The sequence below is a fragment of the Drosophila mojavensis genome, unplaced genomic scaffold (genome assembly GCF_018153725.1).
Source record: "Drosophila mojavensis isolate 15081-1352.22 unplaced genomic scaffold, ASM1815372v1 contig_36, whole genome shotgun sequence".
NCBI classification, from domain to species: Eukaryota; Metazoa; Arthropoda; class Insecta; order Diptera; family Drosophilidae; genus Drosophila; species Drosophila mojavensis.
In genome coordinates, this window is record NW_025318858.1 from 14,146,117 (window position 1) to 14,173,287 (window position 27,171).

Genomic DNA, 27,171 nt, shown 5'->3' on the forward strand with positions numbered 1-27,171 from the left:
CTTTATGGTTGCTGCTCGGCTGCTGGGCAACTTGATAATGCTTAATTTGCTGTTTAATTATTCATGGAATATTTTTGTGGCCACACTTGTTAGACTCGCTCTCTAATTACTGTTTTCTGGGTGTGTTATCGGCCCTGGCAGGCTACGGCCTTAAAGCGGCTTAACCCAGCTCATTTTCTGAACCTCACATCACATTTTCTTGTTTACTTTCATTCACTTTTTCACTTTTTTTTTTTTTTGTTTTTAACAGCAAACACAATGATTATTTAGCATAGGCAACATCTTAATTTGGGCTGCATTCCTGTTGGTCTCATAGATACATATTAACTTTTACACATGTACGAATTTATGTATGGGTGTGTGTTTGTGTAAGTTACAAATGGACGAGCTGTGTGTTACGGTAAATGTCATGGAAGCCAAACACGTTCGAAACACATAAACAGCTTTCGGTACTGTTCGCTTCTTCCATTCCCTTTCTATCCTTTCCTGTTATTTGTTGTTGTCTGTTTGTTTGTTGTTGTTGCTGTTTTTGTCCTGACCATGTTAAGTGAGCTGCCTCATAAATTGCGCATTTCCCTCGCAGGGGCTCAGAGTTGAAATCCACAACGTGTGAATAGATATTGTTGTGTGGGCCACTAGGTTAAACTACGGATTTAAGCGAGCTTTAATTTAGAGCTAGAACTAGACAAATATTTTGCAAAGTCATTCAATTATAAGGTTCAAGTTTCAGTTCAAAGACCTTTTGCACTCCATTTGAGGTTATATTCCATTAAAATTAAGGCAAACTTTTATTATCTTAATAAATAAATAATCCCTTTAAACTTTTATCAAAGTCTGACAGATGATGATGATGATTATATATATATAGATTTATAGATTCTCAATTTATATTAAAATAAAAAATATATGTATAATTTACTATACCAGACAAACGTAATCTACAGATAAGCATTGACCAAAGTCATTGACTTTGAAGTGCGCTATTTTGATATAAATCAGCAAATGTAGATTACGTGAAGTGGTCTACGGCGTATTGAGTATGATAAGTAGCACACTAATTACTCAATTTTCAGCGACTCTTGAGAAAAAGCACACAAATAAAGAAATTTCTTATCTGTACTACTATTATTACATAACTCTTATCGTTTTTTAGTCTACAACGGTTAATGATGCGTTTAATAAATACTTTGTGAAATACGTTTATTAGTCATAAGCATGGTAAAAACAAAAAATAAACTGAAATTTAATATTACCTAATAGATATTATTAAATTATTATTGCTATATTTTGTATTTTATTGTCATAGGTATTTATTTAATTTTGACTACATTACTACTACTATATCATATAAAAACATTATAATTATTATTATATATATTATATATTTTATTATTTTGATTATAAATAATGGGAAACACTTTGCGCTGTGGACCTTGGGAAGGTTTGCTGGGCTTAGGGTAAATATTTATAAGACAATTTGAAATATTTGTTTATTTCTGTCAAGCTCTTTGTATCATATATATACCTGAAGGTATTCCTTTTTAAATGTATTTCATTATGTGATACAGTATGTCAAATCTATTAACTAATACTTTAATATTTCTGCGCCTTTTCTATTTTTGATACTCCAACAAACGAAAAGATCTAGGTCTAAGACAGGTCCGTTTTCATTTTCCCATTTCTAAATGTCTGGATTGAATATTGATAGAAACTGGATTTTATGTCAAACATAAATTAATTGCATAAATTAGCCCCGCATACAAATATTTCTAAATAGAGCTTTTAGTAATAAAAAAGAATTTATATTAAAGATCTGCAGTAATATATTTCTCTTGAATTCGTTCAATGGGAGTACTATTTTTTTTATTTATTTTTTTTTTATTTTTTTATTTATTTATTTATTTATTTATTTTATTTTATTTTATTTTTTTTTTTTTTTTTTTTTGAATTTTTTGCTTTTAATTTGTTTTCCACCAAAACGATATACAATCAACCACAGAAATTTTAGCACAGTAATAAAACTTCTAGTTCACATTTTAAATGCCAAAGCACAACTTGAAATGGCGCATAATTTGGAGTCGCAACGCCTCGGCCACAGGGGCATAAATCTGCCGTCTATAGAATATGTTCATTGTGCATGGTTCCTGGCGCTTAAAAGCCGTTTAATAAGCCCGGCCACAACACATGACAAATGTGCCGGCCAAGAAGTGCATTGTGCGGCTGGAAGAAACCAGAAGCCAGTCGATGGCCGATGCTGCGGCTGCTGCTGCTGCAATGGCCATAAATATCCAGCCGGTTGCTATTGAGAGCCTGACGTGGCACAGATCCTTTGTCGCATAATAATTTCAATAAATGGCTGTAAATAATGGACACTGTGCAGAATGAAAGGCCATTGACCATCAACAACACAAATTCCTAGAAAAGCAATTTTTAGTCACTTTTGTATCTAGGCCCAATTACAAGTGTTCTGTTTTGGTTGAGTAAGCCAAGCAAATTGTTTACGCCTATATGAAACTGAGATATCGGCCATGCAATTACTATATTATAGGCGTTACTTGTGAAATAAGTAAAGCAATAAATTCATATAGAATTTTCATTACAGTTGTTTGCTGCTTGATATGAAAAAAGAGTTGCGCCTATTCAGTGTGCTTCAGCAGCTCTTGAGCTGTTGATTAGACTATGATTTAGCCTATGTGGAGAAGCTTTGTAAGCTTTTATTGTGATTAAGCTTGACCTCAATAAAAATCTCAATTGATAAGACTGAGCCCCCAAAATAAAACACAAAATATATAATTATTTAAAAATAAAATTAAGATTTTGCGTGCATTCCAATAGTCATATAAAATTATTTCACTGCTATAATTATTTTAATAATATTTCGACTAATACTTATTTTTTCATTAATATGACTTGACTTAATTTTTATCTAATACTAATATTTACATACTAATTTTAAACTTTTCATCGGTTTTTTATTTATTTATATCTTTATTTACCACTTTCATTGCCTTTATATTATTGACTATTGATTATTGTGTTTGTTTGTTTTTATTTCTTTGTAATAAATTAATTGTATATAATTTATTACCTTATTTTCTGCTCAATTACACTTTCAGTTCTGCGTCGTTATTTTTCATTTATTTATATTCTGTATTCGTACACACATATCTGAGAGCCTGTCAAACACAATTATTGTTGTGCCGTCCACTCCACACCCCTTTGTTTACTACTTCCCTCCCTTTTCCCCTCTTGCACATCATTTACTCCCTCAAGCGTCAATTAAGCCTTGTTTAGAATGTATTAAAAACGTGAAGCAAACTGAACGCCTGAGCTCACCAAAACTAATAGAGAATTCCGTAAATTTGTATCATTAAAAACATGTATGAAAGTATGTGGGAGTTTATATTTAGTATATAAATGTTGAATAATTCTATGAATATCGTATTTATAGAGTATCTGCAACGTCATCAAGTTCAAGGTAATATTTATTTATTTATTGTTGACTGTAGGCCTCTCGCGTACTTTTATTTAATTAACAATGCGCTACGAATAACAATGTGGAGCGCGTCTAACCGCAAATGCTCGACTAGGTAATTCCCTGTATTTAGCAAAATTTAAAAAACAGCTCTCAAATGGAGCATTGATAGATCTAAAACTAACATAACTACATTACTAAGAACCTATACTTGATAAACTATTAAGTCAGTTGAAGACCGTATTTACAAAATATGAATTTTGATTAATTTTTCAATATTGCATCATGCACAATGGGGTGCAGGTAAATAAATTGCTCTATGGGTGGTCCGAAAGTTCAATTGCTCTCAGAGATAGAAAGCAAGTTGAATTGGGCGCTGATAAGCTTTATCAGTGTGTATATACTTAGTATATTTTCAAATTGAATGTATTTTTGGATATAGTATGAGTGAGCACTAATCAGAAGAGAGCCAAACATAGATTCTCCGAAAGCTCTATGACTGTCTGCCTCAACAATTCGTTTAAAACCCGCTCAACCACAGTCAATTGGGATCAGTTACTCAAGTCAGATCGTCAAACAAATAATCATGCTGGAAGTTACGCTGGCATTGCTGCTCCTACTGGCGGGCCTCTTCTATGTATTCATGACATGGAATTTCGGCTACTGGCGCAAGCGAAAAGTCCCGGGTCCTGCCCCGCGCATTCTCACAGGCAACTATCCGCACATGTACAACATGAAGCGTCACGCAATCTACGATCTCAATGATATCTATAGGTAAATAATGAAAATGTACTAATTTAAATATTTATTATATATTCTCTCTGCTTTACTTGTAGAGAATACAAACATCAGTTCGATGCGGTTGGCATTTATGGAGCTCGGACTCCACAATTGTTGGTAATAAGTCCGCAGTTGGCTAGACGCGTCTTCGTCTCTGACTTCAGGTACTTTCATGATAATGAAGTCTCTCGTATGGTGGATGATAAATCCGACTTCATATTTGCCAACAATCCGTTCTCCCTGATCGGAGACGAGTGGAAGCGCCGACGCGCAGACGTTACTCCCGGACTAACCATGAGTCGCGTAGGTTTTGACTTCAGAAAATCAAGGAATATTACACAAATTCCACTCATTTCCATCTCCAGATCAAGACCGTCTATCCGGTGACCAATGAGGTATGCCAAAAGATGACCGAATGGCTACGCAAGCAAATACGTTCACCTCCAAGTGAAGGCATCGATGCCAAAGCTGTAAGTTTTTTTTTTTTTTAATATATGAGTATATGTATATGATATACATCATCATCATCTCATTTAGATGAGTTTACGTTTCACAACCGAAATGGTCACCGATTGCGTGCTGGGCCTGAAGGCCGAGAGCTTCTCAGACAAGCCCACACCAATCATGGGCTACATCGAGGAGCTCTTCAAGCAGTCCTGGGCTTTTATCCTGTACTTTATAATTGTCAGCACTTTGCCTGCGCTGCAACACGTGTTTAAGCTGCGCTTTGTGCCGTTGCGTACTGAAAACTTTTTTGTGAATCTGATGCAAACGGCCATCGATGCACGGCGTCAACAACTGGCTACAGGAAAGCAATTCGATCGCGTTGACTTCCTGGACTATATACTCCAGCTGGGCAGCAAGAAGAACCTGGATACTCGCCAATTGACCGCACACACCATGACCTTCCTGCTGGACGGATTCGAGACGACGGCCTCAGTACTCAGTCATATGCTTTTGCTGCTGGGCAGAGATGAGAAGGTGCAGCAGCAGTTGCGCGAAGAAATCGAGGCCCATCTCAGTGCCAAGGGCGTCATTGACTTTGAGAAGATCAACGAGTTGCCTTTCTTGGACGCATGTGTCCAGGGTGAGTCTGAGCTTATATTGATGTGAAATGATGCATAATTAACTTTATCTCACAGAATCCCTACGTCTCTTTCCACCCGCCTTTATGTCGAATAAGTTGTGCACTGAGCCGATCGAGTTGCCCAACAAGAAGGGCGAGAATTTCGTAGTGGAACGAGGCACCACGGTCATTGTGCCCCATTATTGCTTCATGCTGGATGAGGAATATTTCCCCAATCCGCAAGCCTTCAAGCCGGAACGTTTCATGCAGCCCGATGCTGTTAAGATGTACCGAGAGCAAGGCGTCTTCATGGGATTTGGCGATGGTCCTCGCGTTTGCATAGGTGAGCGAAGACTTCTTTCATTTCTGTTTTAGCTATGATTAATTATTATTTGATTTGTTTGATTCCAGGCATGCGCTTTGCATTGACACAGATCAAGGCCGCTGCCGTTGAGGTGCTCACCAAGTTCAATGTGCGCGTCAATCCCAGAACTATCAAAGATAACGAGTATGAGCCAACGGCGTTTATCACGACCTTGAAAGGCGGCATTTGGCTAGACTTTGAGTCGCGCCAATGACGGAAATATATATAGCCAATCAACCTTCAGGGGCATTTCACTCAGCAATAAAACGTTCACCACGAGCTCTCGCATATCAATTGACTCATCATTTAGCGCACAATTTGAGTGCATAACTTTCACATTTCCAAGTGAGAGGCAGTGATACAATCAGTTATGACAATGTGGGGAAGTGGGTGCAATGATAATGATAATAGTTTTATTTTCTATTTTCATTTTATTGTGTTTTATTACCCTTGAACATTTTTATTAATGTAATAAATATTATCAATATTTCAGCTGGCAACAGAGCGTAATATTACAAGTGATTTCAGAGGATTTCAGAGTGCAGAAATTATAAAAAAAAAAAAATAAAATAAATATGAATAATTTCAATTTGTACTAATTGTATAAATTTGTATGCAGCATTTAAATAAAGGTCTTGTTTGTTTATTTTTTGTTTCCAATTTTGCCAATTAAGCTATACTATTAGAAATAGAAATAGACTAAAAATAATCACAGGAGATTGGTTATAAAATACTTGTATATGCTCCATGATACTCAAATACAGAATATAATAATAATAAATGATAACAAATAATTTGTGGGGCAAGGGGTAAAATATCTGGAATACAAAATAAATTCAAATTTTATCTGTTATGTCCGTCAAATATAAGAATCTTAAAAATACGAGCTCAAAGTATTGATATCAGTATTATTAATAAACAAAAATAACAAGAGATAACATGAATGACCTATACAACGTGAGGTATACAAATATATAAATAAATACTTGGCGCATTCTGTTTAGATAATTCACAAAAACGTTTTAAAAATTTAATTTATAATTTATAAAATTAATTTATTTTGTATATGACTGTGAAAACAATCAATAATTTGTTAATTGCAATGGCTTATCTTCTGAGGCTTATCATGTCGTTCAGTCGGATGGACATGGTTCGATGAACTGAACTGATTAGCCAGATCAAGATTATGTAGACTTTATGGGCTCTGCTTCTCCCTTTTGCATAGTCTGTCTATAGTATGCCCTATATAAAAACTGAAAACAATATATCAATAATAAATATATTCCCAGTTTCAATTGGTTTATGTACTGAATATTTTAAGAATTTACCTTCGTAACATTTCAAATCGCTTATTATTATTATTATTATTTTTTTTTTTTTTGCACGTAATTTAAATTGCTAAACGCTCAGTTATTTTTGCCAACTCACAAGCATATTAGTGGATCAGCGTCTATGCGTTTAAATTCTATAAATTCTATATATGTACAATTTTAAGCCTCTAAAATTGTATTGAAGTAATTTGTTATAATATTCCAAGAAAAACATTTCAACTAATATACCCCTTTTATGTTATATGTACGAGCATACAAATTTCATCCAGAGTACATTTTATAAATCTAAAATTTAAAGCCTCTACAAGTGCATTGAAATAATCTGTTGTGATACATTTTAGCCAATATACTCCTATTTGTTTCTATGCAAGAGCATACATACATATTATTGCCTCGATTACTTAAACTAGTCTAACTAACTAGTTAAGTGAGTGGACTTTAGTCACAGCACAAATGGCAGTCATCACATCTGAAAGAGTTAACTAAATATGCAATTGCAATTCGAAATCGTTTCACTTGTAGTACAAAAATTTACGTTTAACTGCCTCAGATGCGAAACTAATTAAATCAAGCCAATTGCAGTTGAGTCTAATGCTCTGCATTGAGCTGAATGTAAAATGTCTGGCTGAAAATGTCTGTCGCTATAAATATATTTGAAGGTATATCAAAGAGGTGCAAAAAGCTTCAATTTACAGACGGCAGGCAGCTGTCTGCACTGGCTGAGCTCAAAGTAATGAAAAGTAAAAGTTGATTGAACTTCTACGATGTGATGTCAACAGCTGCTGATGATATATATATATATGTAAATATGTATACCAATATATAATAGTAGATACATGATAGTGAGGGAACTGTCTGACAGACTCAGACTATATTGGCAGGTTCACAACTTATCGCTGCATAATTTTTGGCGCCAGGCAACGACCATCAACAAGAACTAAAAATATGTGAATGTATGCCGAGTAGATTTATGTTATTTATTTAGTAATTTATACATGTCTGGCAAGCGCCTGGCACATGTTACTTGTCAGCGTCGAATCGGTCGAATCGCCCGATCGCCTGACTGTCACTCAGCCTGGCATTTGTTTAAATCATATTTCCAAATCATATTGCCATCGTTTTGGCACATCAATGGCCCAATTGATGGCATTTACATACATAGCCAGCTAATGTTAGTCAAAGAAATATATATATATTTTCGTAAAGTGCTCAAAGCTCAAATTCAATTCAATTAATAATGTGAAAAGTAGTTCAATTTGAGTGGGCGAATTGAGTGTGGCAAATCCAATTGGGAAATCAAAGGCACACACATCAAATTGCATTAGCTGAAGGTAGAGCAGAGGAAAGAGACAGACAGAGAGTGAGAGAGAAAGAGTGCCAGGTAGGTGAACTCAGGTGAGAGTTATGCATATGCATTTTCTCCAGCCCGGCCACAAACAAGTCCAAGTTCAATCTGCAATTTGCTGCGGCTCTGATTTGGCAAATTGTTTGCAGCAAAAACAAAAGGCGAAGACAAGCTTTGCCTAACCGCCAGCACTCCTCCTCCTTTTGCCCCACTCCATGGCAATTTATATATTGTCTGGCAGCTTGGCAGCCTCCCCCATTGTCTGTTGCTCGCAGCGCGCTGTTTGCTGCTCAAAGGTTGAGCGTAGTTCAAATTGTTTGCCAGGTGTTTTCCCAGCAGCACTTTTTCTTGGCTATTTGATCTGTGATTGAGCTGAATGAGCAAATAAACTTGTGGCTGAACCCCGCTCCGGCTCCGGCACCTGCTCCGGCACCCGCTGCACCCGCTGCACTCGACGGAGCGTTGAGAGCAAGCTGCAAAGCTGATTGAGCTCAATGGGTTTCCACTTTTCGCCTGTTAGGTGTCTGACTTATTATCTGTTACTCTTGGCTCTTGGCACTTGGTCCTGTGCCTCTTGATGCCTTTGTTGATGTTAAGCAAGCTGATGCGCAAATCCGCAATATAACCAAAAGCTGGGTAATTGCTCAAGTCGAGATCAACTCAATTGTAATGCAATACGTTCTTAATTAACATCTTTGCCATGGAAGCTTTTTACGTTCAGAGCAAATGCTAAGCGCAGGGCAGTCGAAATACAGAAATTAAGCTATTTAAAAGGACGATTTGAGCTTGAGTATTTGTCTAATGATTTTAGGCATATTAATATTATTTTACTCTTATATTATTAATATACTCTAATACTAATAATACACTAATTAATGTACATATTTATATTTAGATGAGTAAAGTTTACTGAAAAAGTTTGAACTCTGATTAGTCTTAAGACATTTTGAAAGGCAGTTGAAAGTTTTTAACTAAATTTTTGAAAAAAAAAAAAATAAAAATAAAAATAATAACATTTTATATATAATTAATATTATATTATAATAAGATTCACAATACAAACATTAAATATATAAATAGTATTTAGCTTCAAATTACAAATGTTTATATTTTTTTATTAATTAATTTTATTATTAAGTAAGTTATTATTTAATAAATACATCATATATGAGCTCAATATGTAAATAATAATTTACCTAATTAATTAGTAATAAAGAAATTTAATACTTAAAAATAATAGAATTATCTAAACAAAAAATATATTACAAATTAAATATATTTTATATTAATTATTAAATATATAAAAATATTCAATTGTAAATATTAAAACATACATTTATTTTTATTTACATATTTATATATATTTAAATTACACTTTAAAGCACAATTTTAGTTTTTTACAAAATTGTTGTGCTTTACATTTTTTCTCATTTAAGAAAACAGTCCTGGACCTCTACTAAAATATAATTCTATATACATTAAAAATTAATTTGTATGAAACGCACGAGGCGGAGAAATTTGTATAAAAGCCCCAGGATGATAAATGTATATTTTTTTAGATTTATAGCCTTAGGCTTCATCAAAATTTTCACAAAAAATCATAGCTTGCATATAACTCGAAATTTGCAGTCTGTGCATTTCTATGTGAATGTTAAGAACGTTCGTTTTTGAGCTACATACATATGAATTTACTTAGTTACTCTCATTCTACGATAGTCAATCGTATATCTCCAACATCATACGAGGCACTCAACAATACGAAGAGACCCGAAAGCTCTTGCTCAGAGCCAGAGCGATTGAATAAGATTTATCAGGAATCCATGGGTTAATAGTTACTTGCAATCTATGCAAGATATATATTATTTAATTAATACATATTTATGTAATATAATATTATATTAAATTTTTAGATACATGTGCATTATCTGTAACATTCAACAGTCCCAACAAATATTTTAATAAGTTCCTCAAAGTGAATTTTTTAGATTAATAATTTAACTTCAATTGAATGCAAGAATATTCATATAAAAATACATTTAAATCAAAAATTCAATGATAAATTTTAAATAATTCAAACTAATAGGTTTAACATAGAATACGTATTAAATATTTAAGACCGCCAGACTAAAGCGATGGCACATACAAATGTTTGCGAAAAGTCTGTTTGGGACTTTAACCCAAATTAAATCACATATTTAGTCGTACAAAAAACAGAGAATCAAGGCTGTGCCACGCCCACATGCCCATTGACCTTGCGTTAGCATAAACAAGTTAAGCCCAAATAAAAACATTTTGCTTAGTGAATTTATTTTGTAAACGACCTTGTCAACAGGATGATGAACACGTTTTACAAATATTTGCGTACAAATTGCATGTGGATGTGCCGCCATGTGTGCGAGTGTATGGGAGTGAATGTGTATGTGTGCGTGTGTGTGTGTGGGTGTGTGTTAGCATGCATGAGTTACATCTAGTCAATGTTGATTTTGGCTACTGTCCGCCTAGGCAACATCTGCTTGGCTCAAATTGAAATAACCATGATATAAATTTAATTCAATTAAGAGATTCGGTTAGGTAGCTTTAAGAGCCATTTTGGGGGGACGTAGGCGTGGCATTGAAGTAGCTGGTGCTACAATAACTACGGCAAAACCCCATTACCATTTTCATGGCAAAAGTTTCGACTAATTGCATTTATGGCATAAAGCCTCAAAGTTCAAAATCACAACCAAAAAACATAGCAGAAAATGCAATTAGCACTCGAAATGCCGGAGCGAATGGGCGCTCCACGGGGCCACGCCCACAATTTCACAGGCATGACAATGATGATGACAATGGCAGCAAGTGGAAATGTCAAGAAAATGTGCGGCAGCTAATTAAAAAACTTGCGGCTGCTATAAAATTTCATAGAGCTGCAATATCAAGAGCGACACGAAAACCAACAGAGAGACAGAGAGAGAGAGAGATAGAGAGAGAGGTGAAGGAAGCGTGGCAGGGGAAGTAAAAACAACAAGCAGGCGAGACGATGTTAACAGGAAGTCAGCTGTCATTCGAGGTGGTAAAAGGAAAATTGCATGATTTTCTCTGCCACTTGAAAATTGACAATTTGTAATGCAATAATTTACTTGGCAAACGAATACACTCCGGGCCACAAAATTATGTACAAGCAGCTATCGGGGCAGTTCAGGTAAATTGTGGAAACATTTGCACACCAACATTATATAGATTGACCGATTATTTGCTGCCTCTGTGTAATTTGGAAAGTTTAACTTATAAATATTGATTTAGTGCTACACTCTGTGAGCCTGCTTCAATAACATTAGCAGAAGTGTAACGCAGCGTGGGATATGATGAAAGTATGAAAAGTTAGTTAAAGTTAGTATGTATTAGGGCATTTAAATTAATGCAGCATTTGGAAGAGAAGTTAAATGGAGGGGTGAAAGATTTGAAATTGCAAGAGTGTGCCAGCTAGCAGCAATAAAATTAATATATACAATTTTATAATATTTTTCTTATATGCAAAAAATTTCAAATGAATGAATAATTAATTCGTACTTGCCTCAAAGTATATTTAAAAATTTAACATTATTGATTTTTATATATATACTAGCTGACCCGGCAAACGTTGCCTTGCCCTATCCATTATATAATATACCCACATTTTATAAGGCTTTACATTAGTACTCCAAGATAAATAGAGTAACTGTATCAATACTATTTTAATTAAAATTTTTTAATATTCATTTGTGTACAATAAGCAAAATTTAATAAAGCTTTTCGCATGCCTCCACGTGCGTATACTTAATATAAGCTTAATTGCATATATTCAATTTCTCATTATCGACTATCATCATTATTATTGTCGCATGGTTTTTATTGCCCGTTGGAAAACAGTCGACAGCCTGGCCAATTAATATGTACATTAAATAGGTTCTGTAAACGAGAGACTTATTAATTGAGAGTTGCATATTTTGCAGGACACTTGCAATTCGATGCTGATCGAATATGATTGGATATACGTAGCCAGGACGAATGTGTGTGTGTGTGTGTGTATGTGCATGTCGAGCTGTATTATTGCCACATTTAATTAGCCACTGCCAAAGGGGAAATGCCGATGCGTTGACACAGGCGATTATGTTAATAAGCCCAAGAAGGCCTTGAAGAGGATTTAAGGGGATGTGGAATGGCGGCCTGCCATTCGGATGGGGCCTCTGGCCTTAGCATATGGGAGAGTGGTGGGGAATGTTATTTAATTGTTCAATGATGCTCATCAAGGCATACAGCAGGCAGTACCGTTAACTTCGCTTTGGCTCGGCTTACATTCAGCATTGATATGTCGCTTTAAGTGCATTTATTTAATTGCACAGCATTCACATTTAATGCGCATTAATGAGACATGACATTTTAATTGGATTAATTGCGTTAATTAAGTGCCAGCCAGCCGTTACACACGCTGTAAGCTAACGAATGGCCCGCAACCTGCTAGCCTGAAAGCTGAAATCTCTGATTGACTTCGCTCACTCGGTCAGCAAAAATCATGGACTGCGACCACAGAACTCCAACTGCAGAGTCTCACCAGGCATTGAACGCCATTGAATGGAAACTGCAAGTCCTTTCCATCCAACTGCTGCCGAGGTGTGCAAAATGAACGTTGTATGCCAATTCAATTGATGTCATAGACAATGGGCCATTTGTGATTTGCAAATCTAGCTTAATTAAGTACTTATCTTAATGCAGTCGGATTTATTATATATGCCCCTGAGCAGTGCAAGTCTTAATGGAAAAAGAGCAATTAGATTGGTAAATCAATTGAAATAATTTCAAACTAAATCAAATATAATTCGTTTTAGCTTTTGTCCTCATTTTAGAACTCATTTGCAATAGTTGTTATAGTTGTAACTTAATTTATATAATAAAACTTAAATTCTTTGTTCATTTATCTTACAAAATATTTCATCAAAATAAATATATATGAAGAACCGATTGGAAATCAACGATGTCTTTAATCTTAATTTATTTACAAATTAAAATTTATATGAAATATAATATAATAAAATATAACATTTGAAATACATATATAGACTTATATATAATATAATGAAATTTGAATCAGTGTGTTTTTTAGACAAAAAATAACAAATAACAAATAAATCAGTGTGTTTTTTAGACAAAAAATAACAAATAACAAATAAAGTATATAAAATAAATTAAATAGATAAAATGAGGAAGGTAATTAAAAAAGGCTAAGTAAATAAAATAAATGTAATGTAATAAATTCATAAAATATATCAAATAACATAAATTAAGTAAAATTAAAAAAAACAAAATGATCCGATAAAATAAATATAGTGTATTAAATACGGGAAATAGGTAAGATAGGTACTTCTGCAATATTAATTAGAGCAAATAAAAGAAAGTAACATTAAAAATAAATTAAAATAATATGAAACACATACAAAGTATTTCAACTAATATATGAATCTCGATAATCAACATAGATAAAATAAATAAAATATATCAAATCAGTACAGCAGTAAAATAAATATAGTGAATAAAATAGATAGACATAAATAAATAAATACATTAAATATATATAGATAATTTTAAAGACAAATAAAATAAAGCAACATAAAAAAATACCTTGCCAAGTCGACAACATATCATGAATTAAATAACAAACAAAAAAATCATTTTAAGAAAATATTTGCATTTCTAAATAAATAAATAAATAAATAAAACTCTTTACCTTCTAAATGTCACATAAAGAAGCAAACAAAGCCTATTCTCTGCACATATATCAAAAATTACAGCTCGTAAAAACCATTGAGTCTGAAGTCACTTAGAGGAACCCCAGCTCTCTCACTCTTAAACACATATGCTGTGCCAATGGCTTAGCTAATAATATATAAATGAGCATAAATCATGCACACGCACAAACATGAACATGAACATGATTAACAAGCTCATTTAACGGCACTTGTTTCGCTCCTTGTCCGGTTCGGTCAACAAAAACAAAAATTGGGCGTGTTCCATGGAAACATTAGTTCCCAACACAAAGGTTTAAGCAAGCGCTTTGCTCCGCAAACCCGAGCTCCAGTCCCCAGCCTGCTCGACTTTTCCCTCCCCTTCCCCATCCATATGAATATTCGATTATTGTGTTAAACGCTGCAACGCCCAGGGGCTGCTGGGGGGCAAAGCAAACGCCCCTTTGAACTGTTTTGCTGTTGTTTTGCTTTTTTTTTTTTTTTTTTTTTTTTTTTTTTTTTGTATAGAAGAGATATATATTACTCCTGGGAGACATTTGATAATAACTTGCGGCCAATGTTGACTATAATCAGCATAAGTTAGCCAACTTTCTTTCATATTGCTCGCATCGCTGTGTGCCACGCCCCTGGCTGGCTGGCTGGCTAGCTGGCGTTCTACCCGCCCCTTCATATCGAGCGCATATTTTTGGGCTGACACAGCACGCATTAATCATTTGTATTGGCTGCTATATTTTCCCTATACTTTTTGCTTTATTTGGGTAAACAAGTCAATTTCTATGCCCATGTTGAGGTAGAGCTCGTGGCGGAGCGTGCAAAATATCATGTGAGTGAAAAGTAAGCGGATTATAGTATATGAAACGCAATGTTTTCATGCGTTGCAACTGCCGTAATTGAATTTGCTGCACAAATTGAATGGCAGCAAAAGTAAATATGAGAATAGACATAAAGGTAACGCATTATTATTTCATCGCATACAAAATTAATTTGCATATATAGTGCGATATTTGAAGTAAAAATAATAGCATAAGTTTTTATAGTGCATTTCGAGCTAACATTTCAGACTGCAAAAACAATTGTACAATATATCAAAATCATTGGTCTCTGTAGCGATTTGATTCACTATTCTTTTGTTTGAAAACTAATTTGCAAACAGGCCAAAATTCGAGCATAGTCTTTAAAAGGTATTTTAAAATATATATTTTAAATATATTTTATGATAAGAACATTCCTCAAATTTCATTAAGCTTATTTTGAAAAAATAAAAAAAAAATATATGCGAAAATAACAATAATAAAATATTTTATTCTAAAAGGTTTCTTAAAACTATTTTTTGAATATATTATTTTACAAATGCGAGCATCAAATTTCATTAGGCTCGTTTTTTATTGATACAAAATATATATATATAATAATGTATAATAAAATATTATTTCCAAATATAGTCAGAATTGGATTTTGCATCTGTGTGCAAATTAAAATAAATTCTGGGCTTTTTACATGAATTAACTTTTTGTAATAACCGTTATTATCTTTTTTTATTATGTATAGTTGATATTGTGATAGATCTCGAAGTGTAACTTACCCATAAGATGATAAAATCAATAAAAAATAAAAAACATTTTCGCTTAATTCAAATTAAAAACTATTATACCCTGATTGCCAATTGAAAATGGGTTCAGGGTATAAAAATGTGTAAAATTAATCGAAAATAGAGAATCAATTTATTTTAGCTATATATTAGTAAGTTTTATTAAGAAATCAGCTAAGGAAACGCCTGGCAAGCTCCTCGAAGGTGACTAGCTAATATTTTATATATGATACACATATATGAATGTTTTAAAATTCTATTAAATTTCTCTAGTCAGTTTTACAGCTTAGTCAATGACTGCAAAACTTAAAACACGCTGCATAAGTATTCCATGCCGAATTTTTTACAAATATTTCCACTGCAGCCAATGCACATCTACAAGATTTCGATATAAAGTGACCATAGGAAAAAAATTATAGATTTTTGCTACGTTTGTGTCGGTTACCAAACAAATTGCTCGATTGCGCACAAGAGCAAAAAATGTGGAAGATAAAATGAACAAATGATGAGAAAAACATGGAATATACGAGCTCTTATAAATGCACCGCACATAGTTCCATTTGAGAAATTGTCTGCAGCGGGTCAATTGTTTGTGGCTTTTGTGCACATTGCTGCCATATCATGGCCACAATTCGAGGCAACTTCATGTAGCTTCCCTCTGCTATCAGCTGCATGCGCCTGATGTTACTTCTGCATTAGCTGACATTTGATTTGCAGTGCAAAGGATTTCTGACATTTTCACTTGGAAATGCATATACGATACAGTTGCCAGGATTTGCGCACTGTAATCTGATTAAAGTTGTATAAGAATCTTAAAGTCTCACAGCCAGTACAGGCGCGATTCCGGAAGGTGAATCCACGCTGGGTGTAGCTGTCTGCTTTGGACAAATAAAAAATTATGTTATATACCACATGGCGTCTGAGGCCTTGGCTCTGGCACTGGCATTGCTTCTGACCCACGCGCATGCAGCAAATAAAATTTAATTTAATATACGAAGTGTTAACAGAGATGCCAACAAAGACTTTTGTATGCTCTGAAAAGAAACAGTATAAATGCAACAACATATTTTTTAAAATTAAATAAACTCGTATTTAATTTGATATTGATGACAGATTATCATAATATAAGTCGCACATATCAAAAACTGAATTAACAAATACTAAATATGAAATTAATATATATATATATATATATATATATATATATATACTTGTTATATATACATAATATAATTAATGTATAATTATTTGCAGAAAATATGAACAAAAATTTAATCCTCAAATACCGACTAAAGTCAATATAAATAAAATTTGTTTAACAATAATTAAGGTAATATTACATATTTTTAATATCAAACAAAAATGATAGAAAAGATCTAGAACCCAAACAAGTAATTCATAAAGTTTATATATGTATATCATAAAAAAGTGTATTAATAAGTTGTAAAAATTATAATACAAAAATGGAGTAAATATGAATAATAATAATAGATCTAAAAAAAAATTATTTTAAAAACATAAAATAAATTATCGTAAAATAAAAATAAAAACAACATTTTGAATAAACATTAATCCATAATAAAAATATATAGTTTTTGCTAGAAAGCCTTTATGATCCTCATATTCTTGCTACTATAAACATACAACTATGCTCTTCCTAAAACCATATAGAGCAAACACTGTCTCAGCAGATGCGTAAATTGCAAAAGGTTGGTAGACAAATTTATGGCCCAGTCAGCCGAAGGAAGTCAGGAAGGAAACCATTGCGAGCATTTTCCTCTGGCATGAGACAGAGAGTCGTAAGTTGGCTCTGCTGATGATGTGTTCCGTCAGTTTACACGCTTAATATATCAGAATGTGTGAATATAAAAAATACCTACATATACATATAGAATATATTATTATATTATTTTATGCTCAATGCCAAGAGAGGGAAGAAAAAAGAAATGCTGAAGAATGTTTTATGGCGCCTGCAAGTAGGCAGCATTAAATTTAAAGCGCTTACAGGTGGCACATGTGTGTGTGTGAGCAGCTGCTATTAGCTGTGCAAATGAACAACGCTTAGCCATTTTTCATTGCAACCCGAAACAGCACAAAAAGAGTGAATAGAAAAGTGAAAGCAGTTAAAGCAAACCAAATAAAGTGCACGGAGTGTCCATGTGTGGCAGCTGCACCACGGCTTGTTGCACTTATTTAGCCCACTCCAGCTACAGCCAGAAAATGAATTAACAAATTAAAAGCATAACATATTGGCCTGCAGCACAAGCAACTAGCACGGACTTGCCTGTCGGCCTCGTCGGCCGTGGGCTGCTTTAAGTTGATTTTAATTAAATTAGACAGAGAGCAGAGCAGAGCAGCTGCAGCAGCACATGTCCGTTATATGGATGAGGCCAGCGCTTGACCCAGACAACTCACTTCGGCCAATGGCTTAACTGACTGACGCTTCCCAAAACGAGCTCCCAACTGTCTGTCATTATAAACGGCAGCGTTCATCGCCCTGTGGGCCGACAGTTTCGTAAAGCTGTTGCTTAACGGCCACTGCCCAAAGCTGAAGAGCCGTTGCCAGTGGCTGGGAATATTTTAGAGCAGGCGTTGATAGAGAAACTTCTTCTGCTGCACTTGTTTATTAAAATTTATCGAGACAATAAAGCGGAAACTAAAATAATTTGGTTTGCCCTTTAAATATCTGAGCATCGCAGGAAGGGAGAGACAAACTGAGAAAGCGCGTGAGAGAGTGGAATAATTTAATTAAATGCATGGCATAAACACTTTAATTAAAAGAGAAAATTTAATTTGTTTTTGTGTGTTGACAAAGTTTGTGATTCCAAAAGAATTCGTATTATTTCTCACTCCCTCACCTTTATCAAATATACTGAAAAACAAAAACTCATCTTCAATATGCGTTTCATTGTTTCTTTACTACTTAATTATTCGAATTGCTGTTTCCTTGTAACTTATCTGCAAATATAAAATATATATCAGAGAAAAGGGATTGCATTTTAAAATTAATTAGCAATCGAATTTTGCAAAACATAAACTAAATATTTTATAAAACACTGTTATAAATATTTTTAAAACCTCCTATTAATTTAAATAAAATTAAATCTCTTATTATCAATACAATATTGTCTCAAAACATCAGAATTAATATATATTAAATGAATTTCTCTTTCTTTTGGTACTACTACTGCGGATACTCAATTTACTAAATTTAACTCTATTATATAATAGAGTATTTCTAATATTTTCATTTAAATGAAAATTTGAGTTGCCTTAACTCAAATATATTCTGTGTGTTATAAAGGTAAAGATTTGATTTAGTGATTATCCAATTGACAAAAGAGGAAATCAATAAAAGAGAAAATTAATTTAAAAATAAATAAATAAAAATAAAATTCAACGTTCCTATCGAAAATACAAATCCCAAATAGTAAGCCCTTACTCTCTCTCACTCTCTCGCATTTATCTATCATTCTCTCTCTCACTATATTTTCTTCTCACTCTCTCCCTCCATCTCGCTCTTTCCCTTTCTCTCTGTAACATTTTCTCTAGCACTCTCTGTATCATTCTTTCTCTCTATTTCTCTGTCTCTCTCTCTCTCTCTCTCTCTCTCTCTCTCTCCCTCTCTCTCTCTGCCTTTCTCACTTTAATCTTTGGCACCCTCTCTTTTATCTTTTGTATCCACTCAAGATCCCCCACAACACAAACTAATTACGAAATTTAGAATACGGTCAGCTCTTAATATTTCCTTTTTGCCATATTCTATGGTAAACATGATTACACTTGGAGCATCCATTATAGAGCTTCCATCTCTCAGTCGCTATCTCCCCATACCTCACTCCTTGGCCATGCAGCGCAACCACAACGAAACCCTTCAGCGAAACTCTTTAGATAAACGGCGGGCCACATGCATAACGGAACCCGGAAAGCGAGGCTAACTGAGTGATTACAATACACAGTGGGAACATTTGTAACCCTCGGTCTGGCCGCCCCATCTCAAAACGCTATCACCCGGCACCGTCGCCATTTTATTGCATTTTTATCGCCTCCATTCTGTATAGCCGGGTCGGTCGTTCGTTCGTTCGCTCTTCTTTTCTGCTTTTCTATTGTCGTTTTTCATGTCTCCGCTGTTTTGTCTGCACACATAGATAATTTTATGGAGTCAAGTCTGGGTTGGCTGAAAAATATACTGAATTTTGAAGAAAATTTCCCAGGTTGCAAACACTTTTAGAATGAGCGTAGCGCGAAGCAAAATAAAAAAGTAAATATGACAGTATGCTCAACAAATGTTTTGACGAGTAGATTATTCAAACATAAATTCCTGGCTGCACCTAAACAAATATTTCACACACATGTGTAGAAAAAAAAAAAAAAAAAAAAAAAAGCATGCTCTGAGCTATAAAAAGAAGGCATTCTATTGTCTAGGGAAATAAAGCACAGGGTATATGAAAACACATAACAAATTTCTTAAATTTTCGTGAATAACTTAACTTAACAACTTCAGCGAAATTTTCTGATAACCAAGCAGTAGAGTCAGGCTAAGGTAAATTTAGGAATCATAGAGAATTAATCGAAATTTCAGTTAAGGTCAATTAATTGCACGATTAATTAATACATTTATTAGAAGTAAATTAAAAAAGTAAAAATGTGAAGTAAAAAAAAGAATTTTCAACAATTACCAAATACTTTGCTACAGCTGGAAGTAGAACAGTAAAGAACTCACATATATTATGTGCTTAAGTAAACTGATTTTTTTCATCATTATTATTTTAGCAATCCGTTCCACTCCTACTTTCAAGTCATCAGAATTGTATAATTAATGAAGTAATTAATTAATTATAATATCAGCTGAAAATATTATAAACCTATTAACATCTTGTTTTCTAAAATCCCATTAGAAGTTTCAACATATTCATTAAAATACGCAAATTTTACTCAAGGCACAAAAGTCCTGAAAATTCACGAATGGCACAATAATTTTGTTATTCTCTAAATAATACTTATACTTATACATAAATCTTAAAATTACATTTATAAATGTAGTCAAAGAAACTGTGGGAAGTAAACGCTACAAATATTCAATCAAAAAGTAAATGCCATATTTTGAATTAATTTCCTAAAATAATATTGTAGTAGGCCTTTTATTTAATTTCTTTATTTCATAATTTCTTAATATACACACGTCTGCTATGGTTCACATTCAAGCTTAAAATGTATCGATCCTCCTCTTTCTATTACTCAAAATGGCATGTTGCATATCGACAGCCTCCTCAGCCACCAATATGGTTAACTATCGATAGATGTGTATCTATCGATGGTTAACCATAATGCTGTTAACTTAAATCTAATATAACATAGGCTAGTAACCAGCTACAGTATACATAGGCTAGTAGCCTGCTACAATTCGGCCATCCTGACTCTGAGATAGCCCTCTATCTCTGTTAATTTTATATAATATTTGATACTTAACTTCCTAAAAATAATATTGTGTTTACATGTTTGATACAAAAAAAAATTCTTACAGATATTCTATTTACATGTTATAAAAATTAAATTATTAATTAAATGTTACACACTAGTTATGAAATTAATATCTAAAATATAAGTTATTATCTCTCTTATGCTTTTATCCAATGTCTTATATTGCTTGCACTCCAAACACCTTGATAAGGATTCCTGGATAATTGGAAACCGTCAACGTCTTTTATCAAATACCTATCGTTCTTCAGTACTTTATCTATGACATATGGTCCTTTGATTTAGGTATTAATTTCCTTGATATTCCCACCGTGTTGTCAAAATTCTTAACCATTACATAATCTCCTGGCTTGTATACTTTTGCAGCTTTCCTAGCATTATTAAAGTTCTCTTCATTCCGTGTTTGTGCTGCAGATTGATAATGTTGTGCTTGTTCTCTAATATCTTCTAAATTCTGTGAACTGCATATATCTAATCCTATTATTTTCTCTAATTGCTCTCCTAAACTATCACTAATTTCCCCTTTTGCGCTATTCCGAATAACATTACGCTTGGCAATTGCTTGGTGCTACAATGTTGAGTGTTATTCAAAACATATTCCACCCTCTCAATTATTGAATCCCAATGCTGTCCATTATCACCTTCTATTAGTTTAGCTATCATCGGACCTAAACTTCTGTTTATTCGCTCCACCTGACCATTCGCTTGTGGCGATCCCGTTGCAATCCTAATATGCTTTACCTTTGCTTCTTCTAAAAATTGGTCAAACTCCGTTGACGTAAAACAACTTCCTCTATCTGATATAATACATTCTGGCTTACTGTATGTTCTAAAATATTCTCTCAATGCCTTTACAACTTCCCTAGTGCTTGTTGTTTTAGTAGTGAATAATCTGACAAACTTTGTAAACCCATCTACTACTGCAAAAATGTATTTCTTTGATCTGCCGTTATCCACTGGTCCATAATGGTCAATATGAATTATTTGGAACGGTTTATTCCCCTTTGGAATGCTATGCAGCAACCCTTCTGCTTTGCCCGTTCTAGGCGAGAATGCTATGCATTGCAAACAATTTTCAATATGTTCTAAAATTTTCTTTTTCATATTGGGAAACCAATATGATTTACTTATTGCATTAAGCATCTTGTCCCTTCCAACGTGCCCTAATTCATTGTGATATTTGTACAATACATGTTCTTCCATCTTTTCTGGTACATAAAATAGTAGTCTATCATCATTTGTCTTCCTAAATATAACACCATTTCTCATTTCAAATAATTTATGCTCTTGTTTCTCTAACAATTTTCTAATTTCTTGTAACTTTGCATCTTTTGTCTGACAAATAATTAAATTAGTCTCAAAACTATTTGCTTCTGTTACCATAATGGTATTATTATATCTACTTAATGCATCTACATGCTGCATTTGACTTCCAGCCCTGTGCACTAATTCATAATCAAATTCTTGCATTTCCAATGCCCATCTTGCAATTCTAGGGTTAAGATCTATTTTATTCAAAGTTAAAGTTAAAGAATTACAATCCGTTACTATTTTAAATTTTCTGCCTTGCAAATATATTCTAAATCTCCTAAGTGCATTAATAATGGCTAAAGTTTCCAGCTCGAAACTATGATATTTTGCTTCCGTTTCTGTCGTTCGCTTTGAAAAATAAAATACAGGATGCAGTTTTCCGTCTTCTTTCTTTTGTAAAAGCACTGCTCCAAATCCCATTGCACTGGCATCACAATGCAATTCTACGTCATCTTTATGATTATACAACGCTAGTACTGGTGCCTCTAACAATTTCTCCTTCAAGCATAAAAAACAATTTAGTTCCTTTTCTTCAAATTGAAATTTTCTATCTTTCCGCAATAAGTCATACAACGGTTTTGCCAGAGTTGAAAAGTCTTTTATAAATCTTCTAAAATATGAGCACAACCCGAGAAAACTTTGCACCGCCTGAACTTTATTAGGTATTGGGAAATTCTTTACCGCTTCTAATCCCTTATCATCTGCTTTAATGCCATCTTCTGATATTACAAATCCTAAATATTTAACCTTGTTCTGCAAAAATTCGCATTTATCCAGCCTCAACTCTAATTTGTTCTCTACTAATCGTTTTAAAACCTCTTCTAGTATCTTAAGATGCTCGGACACATCTTTGCTGGCAATCATTATATCATCCATATATACAATTACCTTGCTTTCCTTTATTAAATCTGCAAATATATCATTAACGAACCTCTGAAAAACTTGCGGAGCTGTTTTTAATCCCATAGGCATTCTCAAGAACTCAAACTGTCCTAACGGCGTAACAAACGATGTGTATTTTACTGACTCTTTCTCTACAAAAACATGAAAATATCCATTCTTCAGGTCAAGCTTCGTGAAAATAGACTTCCCCACTAGTCTGTCTAACAAATCATCAATCAACGGCAAAGGATAATTGTCTTTGATCATGATCTTGTTGAGTTTTCTAAAATCAACGCACATTCTTAAATCTCCTGTTTTTTTCTTTACTAATACTATTGGTGAAGCATACTCTGAGCAACTAGGTTGTATGATGCCATTTCTAAGGTATTCGTCTAACATTATCTGTAATTTTTCCTTTTCAGTGTATGATAACCTTCTTGGTGAACAGCTAAACGGTTTTGCTTTCTCAATTCGTATATTCATTTCGCATTTCTTTTTAGGTTTCACTGGCCTTTCAGCATCTACATATTCCACTTTCAGCAATCTAATTAGTTTTTTCCGCACATCATAACTAATATTTTCACCGATAATATATATCTCTTTTTCATTGTCTCCGTCTACCACATTAATTTGAAGCATGCTGTTTTCAAAATTATCGTCAAAAACGCTTTTGCTATTTATTTCCATTGACTTTTCTAAACACTCTTTTGACCTATCGATCTCTTCTTTGTCTAATAATTTTTCTTCTAATTCTTTATTATTTGACCATTTGTCTAACAATTTCTCTTCTAAGTCTTTGTTTCCTAACACTTTATTTACTAACTTCCTTCCTAATTCTTTATTTTCTAACAATTTACTTACTAACTTCTCTCCTAATTCTTCATTTTCTAACACTTTACTTACTAACTTCTTTCCTAATTCTTCATTTTCTAACACTTTATTTACTAACTTCTTTCCTAATTCTTCATTTTCTAACACTTTATTTACTAACTTCTTTCCTAATTCTTCATTTTCTAACACTTTATTTACTAATGTATTTTCTAACGATTTATCTAATGATGTGGTTCCTAAGAATGTATTTTCTAACGATTTATCTAATGATGTGTTTCCTAACAACGTATTTTCTAACGATTTATCTAATGATGTGTTTCCTAAGAATGTATTTTCTAACGATTTATCTAACGATGTGTTTCCTAACAATGTATTTTCTAACGATTTATCTAACGATGTGTTTCCTAACAATGTATTTTCTAACGATTTATCTAACGATGTGTTTCCTAACAATGTATTTTCTAACGATTTATCTAACGATGTGTTTCCTAACAATGTATTTTCTAACGATTTATCTAACGTGCCAGCTGCTCTTTCCACTGAAATCATTCTCAAGGCGATTGGGTCAACATATAAATTGCAAGCTTCCATGAAATCTCTCCCTAAAATTACTTCAGACCTCATAGATTCATCAGGGACAACTATTAACCAAAAATTTATTTTCTCAAACTTCTTGAAAATATGAACAAATGTTTTTCCAATCACATTTAACTGGCTTTCATTTAGCCCAAAGTAATTTTCTGCGTGTGCTTTAAGTTTTATTCCAACTGGGACACACGATTTTTTAATAAACGAAATAGGACTTCCTGAATCTATGAGGCATTCTGCAATAATGGAGGCATTATCTTTGGACTTAAAATGTATACTGATTAACCTTACGAAATTGTTTCCAATATCATCCTTCCTCTTCGTGCATTGTGCCACCATATGATCCTTAGCGCCGCAGTGGTAGCACGTACCCTTCTCCCTCTTGGGCTTCTGACAATCTCTTGCCCAATGCCCCTTATAGTTGCAATTGAAGCAACGCGTCTCCTTCATTGCATTATCGAGCCCTGGTCCCACTGCTGTTGTCCCTTTTCCTCCAGTAGATCGATGCAGTGGCAAACGCACCTCTGCAAAAAGCCCTTACCAATTTGCTGGGGTCTTCAAAGCACTGTATCCTGGCCTGTGCGCGTAAAACTGCATTTGGGATTCCTTCAATGAGACCATCCAGTAGCTCGTCTACATCTAAACGAATTTCCCTTGCTAAACGTATTTTCTCTTCATAATACTGGGTGAACTTCTCATCGACACTCCATATACGCGCCCCAAACTTGCGACGCATTTCGGCCTTGGATATCTTGCTTCCGAATGCTGCTGCCAATCCATCCAATAATGTGCCCAACGGTTGCACAATCCTCGATGAATCATCATGTATCCATTGCATGGCTTTCCCTTTTAATTTGGCCATGCATAGCAACTTTTTTTGCATGTCCGTTAGTTGATATAATTGAGATACATTATTCAATTGCGCTATCCAGTTGCTAATAGACTCCTCCCCAGTGAATTCCACCATAATTTCTTTAGCTAGTTTAAACATCATTGACATCACTTCATCATTGTGCGTTGTATTTATTACACAATTTTCACTGGCGCCCTTTTGGCGCGCGTCAGTCGCGCGTTCTTCGAATTCAACTTCTGCATCGACGCCATTTGCGCTAATTTCGGCACGCTTGCTATTGCCGTCTCTGTCCAATTGTCGTGTGTGAAAATTTTTTAGCTGCTTCTTTGCTGCGTCGATCTGCTCACTTAGCTCTCGCAAAATATTTTCATTCCTGTCTATTTCCTCCTGTTGCATTTGCACTGTCTGCGATACTCCAGTTTGATCTGACTCCTCCTCTCCCTGTTCCACTTCGGGGCGCTGCCGCGCAAATTTGCGGGCACGCCATTGAGGCGAGCGACAAGTTCAGTCTTGCACCCTTGAGTCGACAAGCCCAATGCAGCTAGCCACTTCTTTAACTGCACCACAGATACTTCGTCTATGCTTAATTTCATTTATGCTTAAATTCATTTTATTTAATTTGAAAAATTAGTGTACTTTATCCCACTTCTGAGATTGTAGTAGGCCTTTTATTTAATTTCTTTATTTCATAATTTCTTAATATACACACGTCTGCTATGGTTCACATTCAAGCTTAAAATGTATCGATCCTCCTCTTTCTATTACTCAAAATGGCATGTTGCATATCGACAGCCTCCTCAGCCACCAATATGGTTAACTATCGATAGATGTGTATCTATCGATGGTTAACCATAATGCTGTTAACTTAAATCTAATATAACATAGGCTAGTAACCAGCTACAGTATACATAGGCTAGTAGCCTGCTACAATATTTGAGTTCTTATTATTTTAGATCTGTGCATTTATCAAATTGCTTTTTTATAATCCATAATCGAATAAATTGTCACAAAAATGAAATGAATAACGCCAGATTGACGCTCAGCTAATTCAAACTCAGCTGTCAGCACAGTGAAAAGGACAATATTATTGTAAATGGACTTTCTTCGAGCACTCACAAATTCATACGCACACACAATGTTTGTGCGGAGGCGTGGGGGTATGGAAATACAATGAAAACATTTGAGTGTAGATGCAGCTGATGCAGCCACATAATAAATCCGCTGAATGTCGCGAAAAAGAAATGGGTTTTCATTCGATTTTCTCGCGTGGCTGGCACTCATCAGTCGCTGCCCAATCACAGCTCCAGTCACACTACAGAGCGGGGACAATCATTTGTTATTTGATTTGGCCAACAGGCAGGCGCTGCCAGGCAGCTAGCCATCCAGCCATCCAGTCAGTCAGGCAGACCAGCAAGCAGACAGACAGAAGACGGACGTTCCAATTTGCCAGACGATTGCCGGTTATCGCTGACGTTGGCCCCGGGACAGTTTAACATCCGATCCCACAGACCCAATCCCAA

General features: G+C 34.2%; 2 protein-coding genes and 1 long non-coding RNA gene across 4 annotated transcripts; 1 reads left to right on the forward strand and 2 right to left on the reverse strand.

The window, feature by feature from the left end:
- Positions 1–4,015: 4,015 nt before the first annotated feature.
- Positions 4,016–6,114, forward strand: LOC6576769 (probable cytochrome P450 28a5). The gene is made up of 6 exons (XM_002002719.4): positions 4,016–4,249; positions 4,312–4,558; positions 4,621–4,725; positions 4,793–5,342; positions 5,398–5,664; positions 5,733–6,114. The coding sequence occupies exons 1-6, from the start codon at positions 4,062–4,064 to the stop codon at positions 5,897–5,899; spliced, it is 1,524 nt and encodes a 507-aa protein (XP_002002755.1). The 5' UTR covers positions 4,016–4,061; the 3' UTR covers positions 5,900–6,114.
- A 12,363-nt stretch (positions 6,115–18,477) lies between these two features.
- On the reverse strand, positions 18,478–20,076 carry LOC122757209. The gene is made up of 2 exons (XR_006357146.1): positions 19,543–20,076; positions 18,478–18,666 (listed from the first exon to the last, which is right to left on the reverse strand). It is a non-coding gene; the product is annotated as an uncharacterized LOC122757209 (long non-coding RNA).
- Positions 20,077–24,852: 4,776 nt separating this feature from the next.
- Positions 24,853–26,578, reverse strand: LOC116804796 (zinc finger protein GIS2-like). 2 transcript variants are annotated; one of them, XM_032733468.2, is made up of 2 exons: positions 25,090–26,578; positions 24,853–25,034 (listed from the first exon to the last, which is right to left on the reverse strand). In XM_032733468.2, the coding sequence occupies exons 1-2, from the start codon at positions 25,246–25,248 to the stop codon at positions 25,023–25,025; spliced, it is 171 nt and encodes a 56-aa protein (XP_032589359.2). In that variant the 5' UTR covers positions 25,249–26,578; the 3' UTR covers positions 24,853–25,022. Both variants share the same exon structure in this region; 1 of them encodes a protein (XP_032589359.2).
- Positions 26,579–27,171: the final 593 nt, after the last annotated feature.